General features: G+C 42.5%; 1 protein-coding gene across 1 annotated transcript in view; it reads left to right on the top strand.

The window, feature by feature from the left end:
• Window positions 1-18,204, top strand: part of PPP1R14C (protein phosphatase 1 regulatory inhibitor subunit 14C) — a 51,631-nt gene extending 33,427 nt beyond the window's left edge. Inside the window, exons 2-4 of the mRNA XM_081905251.1 lie at window positions 14,090-14,173; window positions 14,590-14,622; window positions 16,960-18,204. Coding sequence (XP_081761377.1) covers window positions 14,090-14,173; window positions 14,590-14,622; window positions 16,960-17,034 — 192 coding nt within the window. The 3' untranslated portion in view covers window positions 17,035-18,204. The remainder of the gene's footprint in view (window positions 1-14,089; window positions 14,174-14,589; window positions 14,623-16,959) is intronic.
• The last annotated feature ends 6,539 nt before the right edge of the window (window positions 18,205-24,743 follow it).

The raw sequence follows: 24,743 nt of genomic DNA, 5'->3' as shown, positions 1-24,743 counted from the left end.
CCACAGGGAAGCTGCAGAAAGAATGTAGTTGGTCAAGGGAGTCATGAACTCAAAAAGTTTGAAAACCTCTAGAGTAGGCAGTGAATGGCGGGAGCAGGAGGGAGAAGCTGCAGTGGCCTGTCTTGATACACGTTTGCTCTCCCTTTATAGCATTTTAAGAGAATCCACTGTAGAAGTCTTGCCCAAGGGCTCCTGGACCTGGAACAAGCACAAATAGCACCAATGGTACACTTTGGGTTACCTACCTCTGTAATTTATGTTGAAGTGTGTACTTGACATCAGTTACTAACACATTTAACTACCATGTCCTACTCTATGTGAAATGGAGGGCTTCTGCCACAGGATATGGAATTTGACAAGTGTATAGTTAAAACACATTGGTTTATATCCAATACTTTTAATGAGTAAATTCATTAAAATTAATAGACATGACTGATTTAGGCTTATATATGTCCATGGTGTAAACCACTGAGCCTAGGGCTTTCCAATCGGAAGGTCAGCAGTTCGAATCCCTGCAATGGGGTGAGCTCCCGTTGCTCAGTTCCAGCTCCTGCTAACCTAGCAGTTCGAAAGCACATCACGTGCAAGTAGATAAATAGGTACCACTCCGGTGGGAAGGTAAACGGTGTTTCCATGCACTGCACTGGTTTCGCCAGAAGCGGCTTAGTCATTCTGGCCATATGGACTGGAAAAACTGTCTGCGGACAAACATCGGTTCCCTTGGCCAGTAAAGCGAGATGAGCGCCACAACCCCAGAGTCATTCACGACTGGACTTAACTGTCAGGGGGCTTTTACCTTTACCTTTAAGCCTATTCTAAGTAGGACTAGCATTGGATGAAAGGGACTGTGTCACTCTGGCTTTAAATGATGATAATGATGATCTTCATCTTCCAAGACGATTTCCCACTATTTAGAGAATTGTGTGTTTCACGTGCTATGTATAAAGAAGTATTTAAGCTTGAAAGAAAGACAGACTAGACTTGTACTGCATGAAGTACAATTTGCCAGCCTTCGCAATCCATGGATAAAAGTATTTTCACATAGGGAAACAGATCTTGCTTTAATGGGTTTGTAATGCAAATGTAAAACCTACAGTGGCCAGAATGTTCACCTGTTTGTGAAATCCAAGTTTGTTGGTTAGCAAAGATTAAATGTTCGCACAGCAGTGGGCAAAGGTGACTGTTTGAAAATGCTCAAAGACTTCAATAATCTACTTGTGTTTTGGCCTGTTGATGCCTATATAAAGCTGCATTGATTGGGGGCAGGTGGTTTTTTTTTTGCATCGTTTTTCTTTTATAGCCTTCAACAGAAGGGGGAAATGCAAAGGTGCAGTGATATCAAAAGGCAACTGTTGCATGTTGGGTGAGGCAAGCACCCTTAATTTGGCCACGAGGAATGCCTTCAGTGATGCAGAAAGGGATAGAAATCTTTGTTTCATTTTGAGGAAATCCTTTGTGCAGGAGGGAGGCTTCCGTAAAAATTGCCCACAGCTGTTCTAGCTCCCTCCTTTCAGCAAATGCATGGGGTCATGTTTTTGCTAGTGTTCCATGGATACAGCTTTTCCCTTCCCTTCTGACTTGCCCTCAGTTGCCCCTTGATGGGGAGATGCCCTAACCCACCAAGGGTTTCTGAGGATAAAATGGGGGGGGGGGCTGTTGTATGCTTCCTCAAGATCCTCAAAGGAAAGATGAGATAGAAATACAATAAATAAACATTGGAGAGTAGCCATTAAGGGTTATTTCGGCAGAAATAGGGCCTTGTTGGTTGACAATACTGTTGGAATTCTGGCCCGTCTTGAGGTATGTGCCTATCTGTTCAGGCACCGGCTGAATTCTTTAGACCTCCCTCCGGCGACTCCCGGCAGGATAAAACATACGCGAGGTCCGTTCCGGCGATTTTCCTCAGGCTGTGAGGAAAACACACCAACTGCTTCTTCTCCTCCCTGCTCCCTGCATGTCCCCAGGGAGGGGAATCAGACACAGACAGTAAACGTATCTACATGTCTTTATTTGTGTCTTTAGCAGTCATACAGTAAACATGTCTGCTCTCTTCAACAGACAGAGAGAAAACTCCAGCTCCACCCATGTACATCCTGTACAGGTCATGTGACAAACCCACTGAGCTAACATCCGGTGCTCAGTACAGAATGGACTGCCCCTTTGTGTCCATGGCAACAGTCACAAACTTCCTGTTTGGCTTTCCAGCCACAAGCAGCAGACTTGGCTGCTATAGCCTTTGCTTGCTGCCGCATTGCTGCTTTAGAATAACATACTCCCCCTAAAGTATCAATGCGTGCAGCGAGCAAAGCGTCATCCAGAGAAGAAAACAAACAGTTGTTATACTTATAACATTCCCCTGTTGTTTCAGTTCCACCCTTGGAACTACCCGCCACTGGTTTTACCAATGTACCTCTCTGGTTGTGTGACTTCCAAGGAATGAGTGCTTCTGCATTACCTTGGTTAGCAACTCTCTGTTGTGCCTTTGTCTCTGACTCAGACACAGCTTCAATCTGACCTTGGTCGTTTACAACAGCAACACATAAGTTAGCAAACTCTTGTGAATACCACTTGGGTGGTACACCCTTCATTGCTCTCTCAGACCTACGTAAGAGGTGCTGCTCTTCTTTGATTTCTGGTTCAGTCTCTGAACTCTCTGGAGAACCAGTACTAAGCTTAATCAGTGGTTCATCCTCCTCTTCTGAGGGTCTAGTCATTATGTGAGATTTCCTCTCAATGACTGTGACAACTGAGCTGTCTGAGCTATTGCTGTCATCATCAGTACTACTGAACTCAATAAGATCAAACTCATCATCATCATCATCAGAATCATCATCACCTGTGGGAAATGTTGGAACAATCACTCTCTCCTGTTCAGGAGCATTCTCTAGAAATTTTGTGAGAATCACCTGACCAGATTCAGACAAAATTACTCTGTAGAGACCCTTTTCATAACCCACAAAAATGCCTCTGGCATTCTTTACTCCACCTGGAGCTTCTGTTCTCACATGAGACCCAAAAACCTTGAAATGGGCAACAGAAGGTTTTCTGTGGAACAGTTTCTCAAAAGGAGAACATCCCAACTCTTTTGAAAACTTTCTCAACCACGTGTAACAGAATGACATTAGCGACTCAGCCCAGTACTCATGTGGCAGATGTGAACTAAGCAATTGCGCTTCCATTCCCTTTTGCAATTCTTTGTTCACCCTAACACAAACACATTTGTTCCAAGCTTGTTCGGAACTAGCAGTTTTGTGTCTTATCCCTTTCTTCTTCAGGAACCTCTGGAACTCCTGTAAAAGAAAAATTGGCTTCTCATCTGTGCAAAGACAATCTATGTCAGCATCATGCATATTTTTAACCTTGTCACAAAACTCTTTAAACCTTTCTAAGGCTTCTTTCGGTCTCTCCAAAAGATAAAGCCAGACAAAACCTGTGAAAGAATCAACACATATTAGGTAATACTTTGCATTGCCTCTAGAGGGTGCTAAAGGACCAATCACATCAGCATACACCCGCTGAAATGCCTTGTTGACCCTCGAGGTCACCTGCTTGGCGTCCTTTTTGGCTACACCTGCAAAAGAGATCATGTTAGAATCACAAGAATTACATTTCATGTAATCACTTTGATCAAAAGTCAACAAATACAGTCCATCTTTCTCTTTGGCAGAAAGATACAACTCTCCATCTTTGTAGATCTCGCAGTTCTGATCATCATAGGACAGTTTTAGTCCCTTCTTGGCAATCTGCGAAATGCTGAGCAGATTATACTTCAACTCTGGAACCAAATAAACATTGTTTATAGTCAAGTTCAGACTTTTAAGATACACAGTCCCAACTCCGGTCGCTTCCAGCTTTTGACCGTTGGCTAGTTGCACCGCGAAGCTTTGCTTCTTAAACGTAGAAAATAGTTCTCTGTGTCCTGTCATGTGAACCGTCGCGCCCGTGTCTAGGACAAAGAAGTTTCCCACCTCTGGTGTGGCTTTTAGCGACATCAAAGCTTTTGCAGTCTTTGCCTTTGGCTTGGTGTGACCTTTGTCTGACGCCTCAGACTTTGCGGAGCTGGCCTTGGCTCCTCTGTTCTGACGTGGCTTCTTACAGTACCGCTGAAGATGCCCAATCTGGTCACAATTGTAGCATCGGACAACGTTTAAAGCTTCAGCGCTTTCTCCAGTAGCAACAGCAGTAGGGGCGTTAGAACTCCGTTCTTGGCTCCCCTTGTCCTTCACTTCCAGGGCGGCAAGTCTGTCATGTTCACAAAGAACCACGGCAAAGACCCTCTCCGACGTGAGATCAGCTGCTGGGAGAGACCCCAGCTGACTGGCAACTGTTTTGTAAGTCCGATTCAGGCTGTTGATCACCATGAAGCAAAACACTTCCTCCTGCAAACGGAAATTGCGTTCCACCATCTGTTGACGCAGAAATTTCATTTCCGTCAGGTGCGCTTGAACATCTCCATGAGGCGCAAGCCTCAGGTTGGTCAGCTTCTCAAAATACAGCAACGCTGAAGAACCTGCATCTCTCTGATGTGTCCTTCTCAGCGTGTCCCAAACATCTTTCGCGTGCAGTAAATCTTGTACGTGGATCAGCTGCGAATCTGACACGCACAGAATTATAGCAGTTCTGGCCTTCACATCCTGTGACTCCCAAGCACGCGTTGGTGCTGCTGGAATGGGATTTTCAATCACCCCAAACAGTCTCTGATTCTGCAGCAGGGCCTTCATCTTAATAGACCAAGAGGCATAATTGTCACTGGTCAGGAGGTCTGGAGTAGGCAGGCCTCCCCCCCTCTTGGCATCCATTTTGAGTCCTTGCATTGACTCTCAAACACAAGCCTCTAAAATCCAATAGCTGGCTTGTTTACACTCTGTGCACCTGGCAGCTCTCAACGCTGGCTGCGTTGGAATTTTCCAAGAGTTCCTTTGGAAGGGCCTAGTCATAACAAAACCTTGTTTTTGCCTCTCCGAGGCAAAAGCCTGACTTGTCCAGCCCTCTCGTGAAACTGGCCTTCGTTGCTAAGCAACAACATTCCTTTTCCTTGAACAGGAAACCACAGGAATGTTTGGAATGCAGAGCTATTGTCTCTCGGAGCTGTTTTTTCCCAAACGTTTCTCCCTCGAAGCAGAGAGTAAATCAATCTGCATTCACACTTCTAAGCCCGAAAATCTCATACCTGGGCTCCGTTGCTTGGCTTTCAGATGCTTCTGGTCAGCTTCTGGCTGCAGAGAATCAGCCCTCTCACCTCAGGCTTCCATGGAGGCCACTCCTTGATGCAGAGGTCGATGAAAACAGCAACCATCCTCTGCTACCACTGTTGGAATTCTGGCCCGTCTTGAGGTATGTGCCTATCTGTTCAGGCACCGGCTGAATTCTTTAGACCTCCCTCCGGCGACTCCCGGCAGGATAAAACATACGCGAGGTCCGTTCCGGCGATTTTCCTCAGGCTGTGAGGAAAACACACCAACTGCTTCTTCTCCTCCCTGCTCCCTGCATGTCCCCAGGGAGGGGAATCAGACACAGACAGTAAACGTATCTACATGTCTTTATTTGTGTCTTTAGCAGTCATACAGTAAACATGTCTGCTCTCTTCAACAGACAGAGAGAAAACTCCAGCTCCACCCATGTACATCCTGTACAGGTCATGTGACAAACCCACTGAGCTAACATCCGGTGCTCAGTACAGAATGGACTGCCCCTTTGTGTCCATGGCAACAGTCACAAACTTCCTGTTTGGCTTTCCAGCCACAAGCAGCAGACTTGGCTGCTATAGCCTTTGCTTGCTGCCGCATTGCTGCTTTAGAATAACAAATACCTCTCCTTGGTTCCCCCTTCTAAAAATGGTCCATTTTAGAGCCAGTTACCTGTCAATCTCCAGCCAGCCTCACTTAGATTCACTTTTACTGAGCTGTGTTTTCAAGCTATGTCCTCCACCATCCTAGATGGGTACCATATGAAGACAGACTCTCTATATGTGGGCAACCACAGGTGGAAGACATCTTGCACTATTTACTATATTGCCCACTATACATTGGACCCAAGAGGCAATTTCTCACCTTACCGTCCGTACAGGAAATATGTTGCTCCCTGGCAGAGAAGGTTCTGTGACTTCTTGGCTTCAGTGATTCATAATGTCGCCCTTTTTGCTTTGGCGGCCAAAAAAACCCAGAAAGAAGACCCTGGACAATATAGCAGTGAAGTGTAAGGGAGATGCAGAGATCTAAATAGAGACTATTATTTGTGGCACGACTCCCCTTTTGCTTGTATTTATTTTTGATTCAGATTTGTCATGGCCAATGGCTAGTACAATCAAGTTATTTGGATTGGATTGGCTGACAATACAAGTTACTTAAAAGGGGACAAGGTTTTTACCCTTTAAAGGATCCACCATTTCTTGCGCTAAATGTAAGTCAGTAGCACCTACATGCCTGAAAGAAACTAGATCCCTTCCAGATCTATTGAGTTATAGCTTAGCATTGCTTCTTGTTGCTTTTGTGCCCCATTTGGAAATGTTGTCCAAGATCATGCTAGCCAAAATCTCTCTCTCTCTCTCTCTCTCTCTCTCTCTCTCTCTCGGAGGGGGGGCGTGTCTAATACCAGCCTGTTTGGGGTTTTTTGAGCTTTTAACAAGCCATTAAAACAGCAGTCTAGCTGCTTGGGCAGATGGGATGCCCAGCTTGCATCATGTTGTTGGATGTTCACTGGTATGATTTACACCAATAAATCATCAAAGAACACACCTTAGCCTAGTTGAAGCTTGCATGTCAGATTTTGTCGGAGATAGAAAGCAGTTGATCAGAGGCATGCCTTGTTGATGAGGGGTTATTTCTGGAAAAGAAAAATATTTTTACAGGCACCGTTTCCCCAACTTATTAGGGATGCAAAGAACCCCGTGCTTCTAAAAATTAAAGCTACTGCAGAAGTCGTGGTGGTCTTTACTAAAGAAATAATTTAAATGAACATTTTCTAAATATTCCATACTTTCCCACTTACCAGATTTGAATGTCACAGTTCATGGGAAGGGATTAAACTTTGATCAAGAGAACAAAAGCTCTTAATAATTTCACCCCATCCTAAATGGTAATCTTTCACCAACTAATTTTTCATTCTTCAAAATCTTTATAAAGCACCCTTTTAAGTTTGGTACTAGGAAATGGTCTAAAAATAACCCTGGTTGTTAACAGGAAAATACTTAATAGTAAATCCAGACATTCATTCACACAGCGACCTAGCTGTGCTTGCTGGTGCCAGCTTGCCCGTGACAAAGTCTTTGAAAGGAGCACACTAATTTGCAACTCCTGTCATAATTGCAGTCATTCGCTGCAGCAAAGTGAAGTAATTCACTTTTCAGCTGTGCTGATCCTCTGCAGTAGTGGTTCTTGTAGCAGGAAAATGTGCATCGTAGCTGAGGTGAAAGCTCTGATCTTTTTCTTCTAGCAGCCACAGGAGTAGCTTGGGACTGGCTGGGATGAGACAAAAGCCTGGATAGCTCAGTTGGTTAGAGTGCGGTCCTAATAGCGCCAAGGTTGCAGGTTTGAGCCCTGTATGGGATAGCGGCATTGCAGAGGGTTGGACTAGATGATCCTCAGGGTCCCTTCCAACTCCACAATTCTAGGATCCTGAGATCTTCTTAAGGGTAGCCAAATTCTGTGTGATTGCTATAAAACTTAAGGAACAAGCTGTGCTATCATAATGATTAAGGCCTTAAATGATAATTTTAGGTTATATGTTAGTGTCTAAGTTTTAATTTATATATTTTTAAACTGTTGCTATATCTGTATTGTCCCTGTTATACCTAATTGCAAATTCAAATGTATCCCTGTCGTGTTTTATGATTCCTTGACATTGTATGTGGGCTGGAACTGGTCTGTGATTGAAATAATAAAATTCATTCTATGATTCTATGAAAAGCTATCTTTGGACAAAGGAAAACACTTAAGCTCCATCTCTGAGCAGACAGGCATATGTGCTCCTTAACAATCAATCCATTTTTCTGTCTACACAGAAAAAGCAAGGTTTTTCCCCCCCATATCAAGTGGCCAAAAGCAAGGTGTGTTTTATATATTCAAAATGTGTGTGGAGAGTGCAAGTTTTCATCCATAAAGTGGGTGGGACGGTGGGGAGTACAGAAACAAGAGGTAATGTAAATTAGAAAAATAAGTTTTATTTAGGCATGAGCAGAGAATCTGTGGTCCTCCATAGGTTGTTTTACTACAGCTGTCCTTCATCCCCCAGATAGCATTGCTAGTGATAACCTGGAGGGCCACAGGTTGACCACCCTTAAGGCTTGGGTCCAAAGTCTTGGATGAAAAGAAGACCACTTCTGCTGGACAACAGGGAAGTTACTAATTTCAGATTCCCCATTGCTCACTGCATCCCTGTCTGTTGCATCACTTTTAGTTCTGGAGTGTCACCTGACTCTTGAGGAATAGCTTTTTGAGGAGCAGCAATGGTAAGGAGTCCAGGAAAGCCCAGTTGTGTGAATGGAACTCTATCCAGATCCAGATCAGAATAATCTCATGTGGGCAGTGATCAGTGGAAAGGTCAACACTTCCTTTGAAGTAGAGGGAAGTGGTAGTTCTCAAATAATGTGGTTTTGCTTTTGCTGGTATGAGTAGGCTCTCTTAAGACAATGATTGGTGTCAGTTGTGCACACTTTTGGTTTTTTATTTCATGTTTTTAAAAATAGGCTTATGCCAAACATCATATGTTAAACTTTGCCATTAAAAGCCTAATTAAAATTCTATAAATGAATCTCTTCCCCCAAAGTGGTATGGGGAGAGCTAATTGGCTATTGTGAAGAAAGGGTATTTCCTTTCAGTTGGATGAATAATCAAAGTAGAGTGGTAAACAGAAGAGACATTTCTTTGCTAAACAAATGTCTATATTTGTGTCTGGATACCATCAGACTTCTAAAAAAAGATGCATGTAATTTAGAAACTGTGTTGTTATGGGAGACTTGTCAGCATGCTGTAGCAGTTGTGGTATAAGCTGTCATTCTGTAGAACAGTTTACAATTGTAAATGGGCCACAGGCAAGCTACTTTTGTTTCCTTATGAGAAGAAGGAATTGCTTCCTATAGCACAGGTTGAGACGATGAAGAAACTAGATATTAATAGTGCTCGGTGCAAAATAATATTTTGATCAACAATTCCTATTTCAATAAGAATATTACATGACAATTTTAGTATATAATAGATAGCTGGCACTGCATGTGGGTCTCCAAATATCCAAAATGCAAATAAATTATTATCTACTGTGTCCCAGATGATGCTCGTCAACAGCTCTCAACATTCCTGACCATTGACCATGCTGGCTGGGCTGGTGGGAGTTGGAACCAAACAACACCTGGCTCTGGTTTTACTCCATAAAATATAAAGTGCCACACTCCTAAGAGGGACCTTTCCCTTGGCTTGGTGAATTGCCTGGTGGCAACTTGAGCTTCTAAGTAACCAGCTCCTGATTAGATTTAAGTAGCTAGCAACTTGGAATAACTACCGTACTTTTTCAACTGGATGCAACTGACTTTTATTGGGAGATGTTCATAAAACTTGTACATTTTATAAAAGTGCAAATGCGTGAGCAAAGGTGATCCAAAAAACATGGCAACATACAACTCAGATGCATGATTGAAATCTGTTAGGCCCCTTTGGGGAAGACCCCTGATTAGAGCTGAAGCCTTGATCAAAGGGTCAAGATGCAGCATTATTTGGTGCTTTCTCAAATAGTATGGGGACACGGGTGGCTCTGTGGTCTAAACCACTGAGCCTCTTGGGCTTGTCAATCAGAAGGTCAGCGGTTCGAATCCCCGCAACGGGGTGAGCTCCCATTGTTTGGGCCCAGCTCCTGCCCACCTAGCAGTTTGAAAGCACGTCAAAGTGCAAGTAGAGAAATAGGTACCGCTTTGGCGGGAAGATAAACGGCGTTTCTATGCGCTGCTCTGGTTTGCCAGAAGCAGCTTAGTCATACTGGCCACATGACCCAGAAGCTGTCTGTGGACAAACGCCAGCTCCCTTGGCCTATAGAGCGAGATGAGCTCCATTGACATAGTTGCTTACTGAGGATACTTTACAAAACTGAAAAAGTACTGTCTCAACAAATCCTCAGATTTAAGAATCCTCTTAACACAATCTGTCAAGAAGTATGGTTTATGTTCCCTCTCCCTGCTTCTAAACAACTTCTACAAACCCCACCACGTGTTTTTCATGCTTTCCTTATGCCTTTAATTTAAGAGAGTTGTGTTTGAAGTAAATTGCTGAGCACTTCAGAGGGAGCAAATTGTAAATATTTCTGGTGGGCTCCAAAGCCCTTGGTCTCAGAATAATTGCAGCCACCTCTTCAATTGCAGGAGCATTCAAAGTAGCCCAAGTGGGACTGAAGTAAAGGAGCTGATTGCAAAAGGGATGGGTGAACTTATACTAGTCTTGGAAAACAGAGTAGTGCCAAAAAGTCTTTATATATATATATATATATATGTAGGTTTTGGTGTCCTCGGGTGTCTTCCCGTGTAAAAGTTGGGGTGTCTAGGCGACGTTTCGACGAGGTCTCACTCGTCATCTTCAGGCTGGTGCTTTCGGCTTCTTGGTACTATATATATATATATATGCTTTCGTAGATTTTCACGGGTACAGGAATGCAGGTTTTGGTGTCCTCGGGTGTCTTCCCGTGTAAAAGTTGGGGTGTCTAGGCGACGTTTCGACGAGGTCTCACTCGTCATCTTCAGGCTGGTGCTTTCGGCTTCTTGTTACTGGAACAGAGCAGGATCTCAGTGTTTGAGTTCCTATAAATACTGTTGAGGGGGTGTGGTGTATAGCCTCCAATGTTCTGGGCAGAGAGGAAGTTCCCAGGCTAGTGTGCCTTTTCTTCTTTTGTTCCTTAATTACTTGAGGGATATCTTGAGTGATTTCTTGAGTGATATCCTGAGTACCACTTAGGTGGGTCATTAGGTGTGGATTAGTTGCTAAAGTCTTTGTGTCTTGACCTCTTGAACTTTGTGAAGAGTTTTTCTGAGAAGATGGCTGTACTGCACTTAGTTGTGCTCTGGCTTGGCTTCGTGTATAGGGGCGAGCTGTGGTTTTGTGGCCTGTGTCAGCCAGATCTGTGTAGGGATTGCAGGGGGGTGCAGCATCCGGAGGTGCCACCATGGTTTGGCTACTGGATGGTGTCTGTAATTTATCTGTGGAGAGGGTCCGGGTTTGGGTCTGGTGTGGTTGATTGGTGATGGCGTTCTGTGTGCCTCTGGATCTGGTGTCAGTTTTTGTGGGGAGGGCTAATTTCCAGATGTCTGGCAAGCGGGATGTGTCGTCACGCTTGTTCATGTTGTGAGGGTGTTTCTCTATCTCGATGGCTTCCATGATTATTCTCTTGTGGTGATGTTCCATGTTAAAGAGCAATTTGGAATCTGCAAAATTAATTTCGTGTCCTGTTTCTTTCATGTGTTGGAAAAGAGAGGAAGTTTTTTCTTCTTTTTTGACGGCATTCTTGTGTTCTGCGATACGTGCATCCCTACACAGATCTGGCTGACACAGGCCACAAAACCACAGCTCGCCCCTATACACGAAGCCAAGCCAGAGCACAACTAAGTGCAGTACAGCCATCTTCTCAGAAAAACTCTTCACAAAGTTCAAGAGGTCAAGACACAAAGACTTTAGCAACTAATCCACACCTAATGACCCACCTAAGTGGTACTCAGGATATCACTCAAGAAATCACTCAAGATATCCCTCAAGTAATTAAGGAACAAAAGAAGAAAAGGCACACTAGCCTGGGAACTTCCTCTCTGCCCAGAACATTGGAGGCTATACACCACACCCCCTCAACAGTATTTATAGGAACTCAAACACTGAGATCCTGCTCTGTTCCAGTAACAAGAAGCCGAAAGCACCAGCCTGAAGATGACGAGTGAGACCTCGTCGAAACGTCGCCTAGACACCCCAACTTTTACACGGGAAGACACCCGAGGACACCAAAACCTGCATATATATATATATATATATATATAAAAGTCATTACCTCCCCTTCATTGATGCTGAGAGGACTACAACAAGAATTACAGTTAATGTCATCTTCTTACCAAACATTTAAGCAAACTAAACAAACCTCCAAACCACCATCAAACTATTTTTGTTGTTGTAAGAGTACTGACTCCTTTTTATAACCCTTTTTTAATGACAGGGCAGATGTCTTGATAGACTAGCATGCTGTCATCTCTCAGATGTAGTCAGTCTTGACATTTTAATTTTTTTAACTGATGAAAACAGAGCTATTGGGGGGAGGCGTACAGATGACAGTTTGTAAATTAAGGGTCTGGTCCAGCTTCTGTTAATGCCTGTTGGGCATATGTGAAGTTTGTCTCAAGGTTGAGTGAAGTGAAATGCCTTGGTAGCAGCTGGGTTGCACCCAAGAGTGACTTTTAGGCAAATAATGTTATGACTTGTTTTGAATCGGTTTAATGACTTCAAAGTCTTTATATCCTCTTTAAATAATAAAAAGCTGCCCATCTGTTGGTGTAGATGAGCTCACACCGACATAAAGGCTGTTTTAAACCGTCTCTTCTTGTACTAAGGGGCAGACCCTGGGGCACACACAGATGTGAAGAAACATGAAGATTCCTCCAGATGCAAGTGTTTGAAGGCTTGTGGGAAATCTTCAGTCACAAAGACTAGAATTGTAGCCTTTTTCTCCACAGTTTACCTTGACTCAGATGTGTGTGTGCATTTAGTTGGCTTTCTTGGATGGTTTTCTTGTAGTTAGCCCTACAGAACAAATATTTACTAATGATTTCTTTTCTGCCTTGAAGTATTCCACAGATTGTCAGTTGTGAAAAGAATTTGGCCACACAAGAGCTCTATCCTTTTGGTGGCTTCCTGGTGTCTAATGAATTACCACCAGGATGCTTTTTCCTGTTTATAATGGTAGGTAGGAGAGGGGAAAGAAAGGAATTGAGTTTGTACCTCCACCCAGCAAACTAATGGTCACACAGCTGAACAAATCTCTCTTTTAGCCCATGTCCCAATTCTTCAGTGAAACCCAACTCTCCTAAATGCCATGTTTATGGCAACTTCCTTCCCACCATGGTCTCTCGTCATAGGGCTGGTATATGCCATCTTCACAACCACAATGTACTCTGATAGCAACACACTCAGATTAGCATTAACAGGCAACACTAATCCTTTAGCTTCAAAGGTGTAAAATTTAATGTCCTAACCAGCTGTTATGACCTCTAATTAGGCTTAAATGCATCCTTTTAGGATCTGAATTCTTGTTCCCAACATTTGATTTAGGAATTATTGCTGATTTTTATTGCTGATTTGAATGTTTTACATAGCTTAATGTTTTTATTGATAATGTTATTGTTTTATTCTCTTTGTAAATCACTTTGAGGATTTATTTTACAATCAAGTGGTATATAAATTTTATGAAGTTTACTATATATTTTGGAAAGTGGTTTCAAAAAAATTCATGGGCAGCCCTGAACACTTCCAGCTAGTATTAAATAAAATAATAAAAATTATGCCGTAGGAATTATCAGAATGGAAAGAAATACATTTTCTCTAAGTTAAGCTGCTCCCATAATGTAGGTGTGAAAAGTGAGATCTTTTGATGAAGGATGGTATGCAAATCTAATAAATAAAATACGGTAAGTAAAATAAAAAGTCACCTTTTTTCTGGAGCTGAAATGAAGCGGGAAAAGGGACATAACCCTCTTTGAATACTTTGCAGGTCTCTCCTTGTCTGCTTCTCTTTACACCTGCAAAACTGCATTATTTTTACCAGGTAATGGTTACATCTAGCTGTGCTGCTCTTGGTTTCTTAAATGGATAAGCAAGATATTTCAGCCTCTACACATTTCAATGTCTTTCTCAAAAAGCCCACCAAGCAGGTGCTTTCACCTCTTGGTCTGTTTCATGCTCCAGTTCACATGGTGGTGTATTAGGGAAGAATTGGGTCTCTGCATGCCACAAGTCTTATTAGGACCAAACCAGCAGGTGGTAGAATGAGGTGTGAATGTATGTGTGCGAGATTGCCATTCAGCTTTTTAACCTGGCTAAAATGAAATTGAATGATATAGTTCTGAACTTCCTCTTTTTCCCAGGAGGAAGAGATGCCCGATGTAGAAATTGACATTGATGACCTTCTTGATGCTGCTAATGAAGAGGAGAGAGCACTCAAATTACAAGTTAGTTTGATTTTACCAACTTGGGACAGCAATTAAGATACATGGGCAACCTATGGTAATTAGTTCTTCACTGTTTGAATCGCAAACCTAGAAAAATTTTCTGTGCAGAGTTATTGGGGTAGGTGTGGAGGCTACTGCTGCAATGTAGAATAGTCTTTTACCTCAATCCCATTCTAGGTATAACTTGGGAGAAATGAAAGATAAACCCTTAATTGTGGAGTAAAGTAATATGAATCCAGGCATTGATTGCAGTAGGCAGAACTTGTTTACCTATTTCCCCTAGACCATGAAATACTGACATGTCTATTCCCCAGCAAATGTGGTGGTTACTCTGAAAGTGTCCAATCCTTAGATGCAAGAAGGATGAAGGAAGACTGCCCTTATTAAAACAACTGATGCTCTTATTTTGTTTCTAGGAAGCGCTTGTAGATTGCTACAAACCCACAGAGGTAAACCAATCTTATACTGTTTTAAATTTAAGAACATGATGATAGTTTAGTGTGTACAAATCAGCTTGTCTTACCCAAATGAATAAACTTGCACAGATAGCCATAATCTAGATCTATGTTAATGGAGTTATTTGAATACTTTGCCATTATACTTTTGACGAGATAGTTGGTTCTCAAGTTGTGTTAAGCCACACTGCCCAATGATCTGCCTCTCTGGTACTCCTCTGCCACGTTTCAAATCCTTATTAACTCAGGTAGCTTCCCATGTGGCTGTGAGGAGCACTGGTGGTCTTCCTGCAACAAACACATGCTGGGCAGACATTGCACACAGATTTAAAATGTGTGTGGATGCTCATCACTGTAGTTGCATGGGGAAGCTGAATAGATATTCCATAAATGTGTGCAGTGTTGGTCTATGTCGACATGTGTTGAAGATCTACATGTTATTTGTTTGTTAAAAGCAACAGTAGTGGACTACTGATGGTCTTCCTGCAACAATCCTCTGTTGCAGTTTCTAAGTACAAATATTTGCATCCATATCACTTGTCCTTTAATCAATCCCTTGTAAGATTAAAGGGTAAGGGGATAAAGGTATATAGCACATAGAATTTTCCTAGTTGTTCCTTGTTAAAGGCAACTGTAAATTGAGCATGAGCCTTTTGTTGAGTGTTATGAAAACTACCACCTGAAAGATTATGACAAACAGAAGAATCAATGTGGAATGAAAAATTAACTGTTGGGGAAGGGCCATAGCTCAGTCATGAAGCTTGTGTTGTGCATCCTTCAGTTTCAGTCCCTGGCATCTCCAGGTAAGGCTGGAAAAATCTCCTGCCTGAATTCCTGGTGAACTGATCAGCGTAGTCAATATTGAGTTAGATGGGTCAGTGGTCCAAATTATTATATAGCAGCTTCCTGTGTTTAGTAACTTGAAAGTGTGTTGTGCAGCTGCACATAGCATCATGGTGATGTGTTTGGGTGTCTTCTGTGTATTGTAAAATAAGGGCATTTGAGACACCAGCTTTTATACTGTGCTAAACAAGCATACTATATATACTTGTCAGGTTGTTCACTGCTTCCATGATTCCTTTGTTGCTTTCTACAACAGAGGGAGAAAGAGAGTCTCTCTCTCTCTCTCTCTCTCTCTCTCTCTCTCTCTCTCTCTCTCTCTCTCTCTCTCCCTCCCTCCCTCCCTCCCTCCCTCCCTCCCTCCCTCCCTCCCTCCTTCCCTCCCTCCTGTAGTTAGTCATCTGTAAGAAATGAATGACACAATGTTTTGATGTGGCTGTCTTATCTTAAAAGTAAGCTTGTTTAGTGGATGCCAGCAGCTAAAAATACTTTTCTGGGCATGTGGCATCAACCTGGGAAAACACATACTTTGCAAGCAGCAGGGAAAATCTCTGACCTTCTGTGTGTATGTGAGCAGATTCAGTCAGACTGAAACAGCCAATCTTTCAAACTATTGGAGTGTTGCAGTAAACTTTATGAACAACTGTACCAGGCACTTGGTGCTGCTGAGAACTGCGTGTGACTTGAGAACTCCTAATGTGAACCCCAGTCACAGCTTGCCAGTGAAAATTCTGGAGATGTGCAGAAGCTACATAAATCTGTTGCCTAGAAAGAGGCACTCTGGCTTTACAAGCCTCTAGGAAATGTTTGGGTATTGTAAATGACTAATGCCTCTGTACTATTAATACACGCGCTGTCCTTTTCCCAGTAAGCAGGCTAGAAATAGAACTCTCTTGAAACTTCACAGCAAAGCAGAGAGTGTTTAGTGATGCAGGTGCCATTCATGTTTGAGCAGGAGATGTATACAGTAGTTTTTTGATTTATTCAGATGGAACTCCAAATGGGGGACATAAGTTGGCTCCTTTAGAAGTCAGTGCTCATGTTTCAAAATGCATCTCCACAGCAGGAATATAAGGAGATAGCTAGAAACTTAGCGAATGTTCTCTGCTGGCAGGTGGGAGGGAAGTGTGTGTGTGTGAACGGGATCAATTTCCCTCTGCCACCATTGTGATTGAGAGAAAGGGAGTGGGGAGGAGGCATTAGGTCTGGGCAAAGTATGCCCTTTGGTTGCACGTAGGGCCAATGGGGTCACTAGGGGAGACGTTCCCCTCTTCTTCCACTGGGTTCCCGCTTGTATAAACTCTTACCGGCAACTGTGCTCAATCTGGATCACTGGGATTTTGAAGGCAGCCTTTTTATAAAACATGCATTCAGGAGTCCATAGCCTAGTCTTGCTTTGAATGTTGTGTTAGAATGAATGCGTGGGTAGGGGTTGCACTTTCTTGGTGATTTTTCTAATGACACGTTTCCCCCAATTCTTTGTTTTTGTAGGATTTTATCAAAGAACTGCTAACTCGGATAAGAGGGATGAGAAAATTGAGCCCTCCTCAGAAGAAGAGTATATAACTGGAAGCAGAGCCCTCTTGAGAGATGTGGCTGCTAAACTGGGACTTTCGATAGATCAACTTCTAGTTTGGTCTTTATGAGCAATTTATTATTACTTTTTGGTTGAGTTCTGACATTTTAATGAATTTGACGACTTCTGTTTTTAAGGCTTTTTTAAAAGTGTCAGTTGTTTTTTTATCATGGATATCAACATTATGGATGCTGCTCAAAGTAGTTGGGGAAACGCCAAATTTAGAGAGACTTCCGCTGTCCCAGACAGTAATCCTACCTGACGAATTCTGTATAGAACTACTAGGGGGTGCTCTTCCTTTGCGACCAGTTGGGTTGTTTCATTAAGTTGTGCACCAGACTCATGGATGTTAAGGTTCTTGTGCTTATGTACATAAATTATCGAGTGAGTGTTACGTTTTGATTCACATGGTTGGAAGGGAAATGTGGTCTAGTTAACAATTTAAACGAAAGTTGTAGCAGATGTGATGTTGGGGGTGGGGGAGGGAGGCAATTTGTTAAAAGTCAATGCTGCCACTGTTTCTAAATGCATTTAAAGCATTGGGGTGAATAGACTCATTCACAAAGCAACATATGAGCAAGCTAGGGGGTTTCAAGGGCTTAATTTTGTAGACTTTGAACTTATTTTATTGACTTTTGATGCTTAGCCAGATCATCTCCTTTCACCTCATGGTCTGTTAGGATTGTGTTAACCTACTGCCTAAGGGTCTGGTGCAACAGCCAGGGAAGGGTTGATGCCATTTGAAGGTTTCCAGATGAGGAAATGCAAGTGAAACCAAACAAAACCATGTAATCTTGGCCCAGTGCAGTTTCTTCCTGCCCTCCCTTCTTGTGACAAGAATATTAGACTGAGTCTCCAACTTTGGCATCAGACTTGATAGGTTGTGTGGGTGGTACTGGTTCTTAGTTGTGAAAGCCGGAATCCCTAACACTTCAGGAAAACATTCTAAATGTTTCACAAGCTACCATCTGCTGGTAGATGCTAGTCTGGCATTTTATATCAAGGGTGCTCTGAACATAATATTATTTTTTAAAAGAAGAAATACATGTTTGTGGACTTTATGTATACTGGCAAGCTTTTTAAAATGTATTTAATTTTGTAATGTTTTATCAATGACTTTATTTACCAGATATTTACTCAAATAAATGCAACAAATTGGGGCTTTGTTTTACGTGTATTTTAACCATTAGCAGAAGTGAAAGGTGTTCTTACTTTGCCAACCTGTTTTGAGTACAGAAGCAACCTGATAAAGTTGTGTTAACTCAAGTCTCCTTACAGCATTCCATTGAAAGAAACTATTGACCAACTTATTTTAAGGCGAAAGACTCCACTGTGCCCAGGAAAAGTGTGAAGAATAGATCTTAATTGCTTTTTAATGTATAGCGTTGCATTTTGCTTCAGATTTAATTTTGAAGATTTAAAAAAATGGCATATGCCTATCACAAAGGAAATATGCTGGTGCGTTTAGTACATTATAAATAGCTTACATGGTCACAATTGACCCACAGGGCAACAAGATGTCATACATTTTAAAGGAATGATTGCTACCTTATGCTGCATGTATTTCTCTATAGTAGTCCTCTTAAAGTGTGCATTGAGGGCCTGGGGTATATGTGCAGCCCCTTATCTTCCATGTTGAGACACCTACATGGTTATGGCTCCTCCACACATCATTTTATTGTGCCTTCATGATGAGTAGTGCTCATGATGGTGTTGGGCCTGTTCTACACGATCCTAATTTCAATACTGCTTATGCCTGCTGACGATTGAGAGCAGTGGTGCTGCTTTCTTTGCAGTCAGTGGATGTTCCATTGCTTCCTGCTGAAATCCTGCGACTCTTTATACCACAAATATCCTGGTTTTTGTCCCACTGCTGTTGTGCTACAGTCAAATAAAATATTTATTGTTGCTGTCAATGACAAGCACCAAGGAAACAAAATAAAAAGCACATAGAACACAGTCTTAAAATGTGGAATAATAGAGTAAAAGACGATAAAATAAAATAAAAGAATGACGTAAATAAGAAGAATAGCATAGAGTGGAATAAATAGGCATCAACAACTTAAAAGATGTAATCATGTCATGAACTCCAAAGAGGAAGATTACAAAGTGGGATCGGTTCACACTGCGAGTGCTAGATGCATTTTGAACCAAAAGGAGTAGAAGGACATGGAATGCATCTGCTCACCCTGCTAGATTTGATAAGAAAGGTTCAATAAAGATTTAAGTTGGATTATGACAAAAGGAAGAGGACATGGATCACTGACTTGACCTGTGTCAAGTCTCGGGGGCACTTGCCTTCATGATAGGGGTTTGTTAATGTATCTTCCTTCCAGGACTTCTGGGGAGAATGCATTTAAATGTGCCAGCATGAAGCCTTGGCAATGCTTTTGGACTGAGTACAGAAAGATAGTTAGTTGATTTGCTGGACTTGGAGTGCTCTGGCAGAGGAACGAGAGAGCCTAAAGAGAATCTATATAGCTGGAGTTTTTTTTTGAGGAAGGCATGTTTCCATACAGACTGAAAGCCATCCTGAATAGTCAACCCTAACCCTACAGCAATAATGTAATGACACTGGGGTAGTATCACAGAACTAATAAAATGGAAAGATGGTCTAGTATAAATCTACCACAAATGTGCTATTATTGCATGAATGACATGTTGCTGAATACATCTACAAAACAAGGCACCACAGTCTGGAGAGGCCCTTAGACAGTTTATAAAACCTGCAGAGTAAAATGAACCTTTATTTTTCAGCACATATTCATTATCTGAACTTGATAATTTCACTAAATCTTAGAATTGGACCCTGAACTGAATGGGATGGGGATGGGGAATTAAATATGGCATTCTCACGGTCTAAAGGGGTTCTTAAAAGTTAAACATATATGCACACACACTTTCCCATATTGGTTGCTTGCAAGCTGAAATTAAAGGGGTGCTAAACACTAAGTGGGACATGGGTGGCGCTGTGGTCTAAATGGTGGCGCTGTGGTCTAAACCACAGAGCCTAGGGCTTGCCGATTAGAAGGTCAGCGGTTTGAATCCCTGCGATGGGGTGAGCTCCCGTTGCTCGGTCCCTGCTCCTTCCAACCTAGCAGTTCGAAAGCACATCAAAGTGCAAGTAGATAAATAGGTACCGCTGTGGCGGGAAGGTAAACGGTGTTTCTGTGCACTGCTCTGGTTTGCCAGAAGCAGCTTAGTCATGCTGGCTACATGACCCGGAAGCTGTCTGTGGACAAACGCCGGCTCCCATGACCTATAGAGCAAGATGAGCGCCACGACCCCAGAGTCATCTGCGACTGGACCCTAACGGTCAGGGGTACCTTTACCTTTTTAAAGACTAAGTATTTTTATTATTTGCAACTCCTAACATGTATGTAGGAGGAGAATTTATTATTATTACAATTAAATATCTCCTTTCTGGATAAAAGGGACATTAAACTACCTAACAACAACAAGAAGTTGCAGGACCTCTGTAACTGAGAACAGGTTTGGTTGCCTCTTCCTTCTGTTCATGTTCAGAACATTGTAGTTCTTTATCACATGAGAGTAAAAGTAGAAGGGCAAAGTTTGGATTACCACCCCCAGGCTCACTTCCAGTCAACCTGTTTTGAATATTATTATTTTCTTGTAGGGAGGTTGTGTAGTGTTGCATCATTCATTATCCCACACTTTCCAGGGTGTTTTCACATATCTTTCCTCACAGCAAAATACCCACGGGGGGGGGGGGGGGGAGTTGGCTTGTTGTGCAAGAGCACCAAGCCAGCTTTCATTGCGTTTGCATTCAATCTGAAAATAGCACCACACTAGGAGCCCACTAAGTCAGTCTGGACTGGAGATATAATCTTCAAAAAGATTCTTACGACTGAACAATGGGTGGAAAGAGGGAAATCTAGTCTCCCCCAGCCCATAGTGATGGCAGCTAAACAAAGTGTCTTAAGTTGCTTTCCGTTTCATTAAATAATTTGGGTCTTTTAAAAATGGAAGCCAGACAGTTAGGCAACCTACTGTAAGTCATGTTCATCATATGAAAATATGACAAATTTTCTTACATCTGAATAATTTGTTAATAAATGTAAAGGGACCCCTGACCATTAGGTCCAGTTGTGACCGACTCTGGGGTTGTGGCCAGAGTATTATACTTAATACTTGGCAGTAAAACAAAAGAAACATTGACAATTAGATAGGGATCTTTTCTTGTTCTTCAACTCTGAAATCGTCACATAGCACAACATAAAGCTTTACCTAAAATGTATTTTTTTAAAAAACACTCCGCAATTTCCTGGAAGTTAACCAAGTTGGTGCTATATGCTCTGAATTGCACAGCAGAGTGGTTGCTGAAAATGGCATCCTTTAAGAAACTCATTTCAGAAAAGATTCCCACCACCCACCCACTAGAAACATGAGAAGCTCTGAGCTAAAAAGCAGTATCTGTTTGCCTTCAGTCTCATGCGTGAGCATAAAACAGTTAGTGTTGTGGCTTGCACTCCTACAGACTACACATGCTGAAAATTCCTTTGTCCCTTTACAATGTATCTGAGAGCGGAACTGAATTTTAAATCATTTCTTGGCTGGTTTTGCTTCTGGGACTGAAGCGGCTGGATTCTTCCCCCCTGAGTAGCGGTGTAACGTCAGTGATCTAACAGAATTACTTCTGATGTTTTTGTAAGATGAGAATTGGACCCATTGAGTTGAGATCTCATTGTGATTCACCTCTTTTATGCTGTGTGGGTGTTCCTCTAGCAATGGAGTGACATTTCAATAGCACACCATGAACTAAAACAGCAAGAAACCAGATCTCCAGCCTAGGCTCTTTAGGTGGGAAAAGTAGCATGAACAGAGTCGTGTTTGGCCACAGTATAATTTCATTTACCTTCAGAAATTGGGAGTGCCATTAAACCTAATCTTTTCCAGGAATGAACGTGCATGCTCTCAAGCCCATTTCTGGCATTTTCTTTTAAAATAGGACTGAGGGAGAAGAGCCAGCAGGAGGGTTTTGAGTACACATTATTGATCTCCACTTGAGATTTTGGCTTGGATGGGTGGGCTTCAGATTGAGGCCAAAGTGATTCTAGCTTTCATACTTCTTCCACTTCAGTCATTGTTTGTATTACACTCTCAAACCCAGGGGAATTAATCAGTGCACAATATGATCAAAATACGGGTTAACTGAGTGTGGATGAGCCCTTAATTCCAGTGTCCTCCCTGCTGAAGAGGTGGGGACTTGTAAAGCCAATAGGCCACTTATATTTTTAATTTTTTTTTACAATCCACCTCTTTTAAGCAGACCCAGAATTTACAAAATGGGGTGATTATTATGAGAATTTCAGACCAAGAGCTATCAAACTATGCTGTGAACCACACTGAGATCTTTGGATGAAGGGTGGTATACAGATTTAATAAATAATAATAACTATAGCATGGCGTTTCCCAGAAAGGTGCTATACATTTGGGAGGTACGATTTCTATGATACGTAAGTTACTTTCATTCCAACAGCAAAAGTTTAGCATTGCAGTCACAAAATCTCCAGTGGTGGCCATCAAATTCGAAAGGAAGCTAGGAGCACCTGGGAGCTTAGGCCTGCAGCAGCTTTCCTCCCTCCTTCCATGGTGGCTGGCTGGTTTTAGAAGAGGTCATAGAATAGATGCTCTGTCCTTCTTCTAATGTCTTGTTTTGCGATTACCGTCCCAGTTGAGATTATTACATGCCCAGCAGGAAGCTGTGCAAGGAAGAGAAGAGACAGAGGGTTGGGAGGTTTGTAAATGAAGGTTGAGGGTTGGACTGAAGGCTAAATTTGGAAAGGGACTTGAGTTGACATTCAAGACAGTGGCTTGAGTCATCTGTGTCCTGGAGATGGGGGTCCCACGTTGATTCTGGCATGCTATATTCTGGCCCCACCATTGTGAGACCAATTTTAGACTGGCAAATGGCATCAGGTGAAGTGTGCAGCTGCTTGCTTGCTTCCAGTCTCAACATACCAGCCTTTTTCTCCTGTTTGAACACGGAGTTAAAATGGTAGGAAATACTGTTTAGCCTTTTACCATAAATACTGCTGTCTGAATTGCCAGTCTTCAAATTGAGGTCTGATGTGTAGTGGCTACAAACGAAATGAAACACAATGCTGCCCGTAGGAGCAGGCAAAATCTGTAGCAATGTCTAATCTATTACTGTTAGAGGGCCTGGCTTGTGTTAAGTGTAGGATTCCATTAGTCTGTGTCTGATTAGGGAGGAAATGGCATTCTTAAACCTTCCACTTTGTGCACTGGCTGTGAAATCAGGGCTGAGTATACTGTTCTTTAAGCAAGTCAAGCTCCTGTGTTGAAATCGTTCTAATTCTTTGCCAGCAACAGCTGGGTTTTGCTACTGTCTATATTTGTATTAAGCACCAAAGAGTCCTGCCATGTTTAATATGAATTTCAACAAGGACCCATGAACCACTTTTTCACTTAATTAAATAGAAGTTAAATCACGTTCAGAGACTGTAAATAGCCTTGCCATTCTCTTGACTTGTGGACAGAAGAATCAATGGAACTTTTCCTTGCTTGGAAACCCTTAAGAATTGGATGCAGGCCTTGTTGAAAGGCATCTTCCAGTTCCTGGTGCTTACAAACTCTTTAAGAGCTGCTCAAGGCAAGATTTATGCTGTTGCTGATCACTTCCTGTTTGTAACTATGCTGTAGAAGACTGGCTTGAAAGCCCATGGAAAGTTCTGTAAGCTTGCAAGATTCATGTCTTAAAATGACAAAAGACCTTCTCCTGGTTGCCATAACAACCGTTTACTGGACCAGTGAATGTGTATAATGCTGCAGTCCTTAAGATGTCATTTTTTAAATCAAGTGCTCTCTCTTTGTCCTCAGCTGTGCTCCTGGCATGGGCTTGAATCAGTTGTATTGACTTGCTTTTTGGCCTTAGAGTCTGTGCAGAGAGCTTAATCCCAACTCTCTCCTCTTTCAGGCTAGGTCTTCTGTTGTTGGGACAAAGAAAAGTTTATGTTGAGAGCAAGCTGATTTGTCTCTTAGATGCATGGAATACTAGATCTTTGTAGAGGTAGAAGATCAATCTAATGGCTTTAACAGAATGGAGCAACGCAGGGCAGTTGCTTTTCAAAAGTTGCAAGAGGAAGATATGGGGGGACACAGGGGTACACATACCCCTAAACATTTTCTGAATCTAAGTTTGGCCTCATTGAGGGGCAGGAAAATGAGAGTACTCCTAAACATCCCCCCCCAGAAAAAAAGCACTGGATATGAGCATGCAGGTTTTGAATCACCCTAACCACTTTGCTGTGGGACGTGGGTGGCGCTGTTGGGACGAAGGTGGTTCGAATTCCTGCGACGGGATGAGCTCCCGTTGCTTGGTCCCTGCTCCTGCCCACCTAACAGTCTGAAAGCACGTCAAAGTGCAAGTAGATAAATAGGTACTGCTCTGGCGGGAAGGTAAACGATGTTTCTGTGCGCTGCTCTGGTTCGCCAGAAGCGGCTTAGTCATGCTGGCTACATGACCCAGAAAAACTGTCTCTGGACAAACGTTGGCTCCCTCGGCCAGTAAAGCAAGATGAGCGCCGCAACCCCAGAGTTGTTCGTGACTGGACTTAACTGTCGGGGGTCCTTTACCTTTTTAACCACTTTGCTGAATTACTCCTTTGTTCCTGTGTCAAGGCTGCAACTGGCAGCCAATTAAGTAAAGGAATGATTT

The sequence above is a fragment of the Podarcis melisellensis genome (assembly GCF_964234715.1).
Source record: "Podarcis melisellensis genome assembly, chromosome: 3".
NCBI classification, from domain to species: domain Eukaryota; kingdom Metazoa; phylum Chordata; class Lepidosauria; order Squamata; family Lacertidae; genus Podarcis; species Podarcis melisellensis.
The sequence above is the reverse complement of the archived record's forward strand: the minus strand, read 5'-3'. Positions and strand labels throughout refer to the sequence as shown.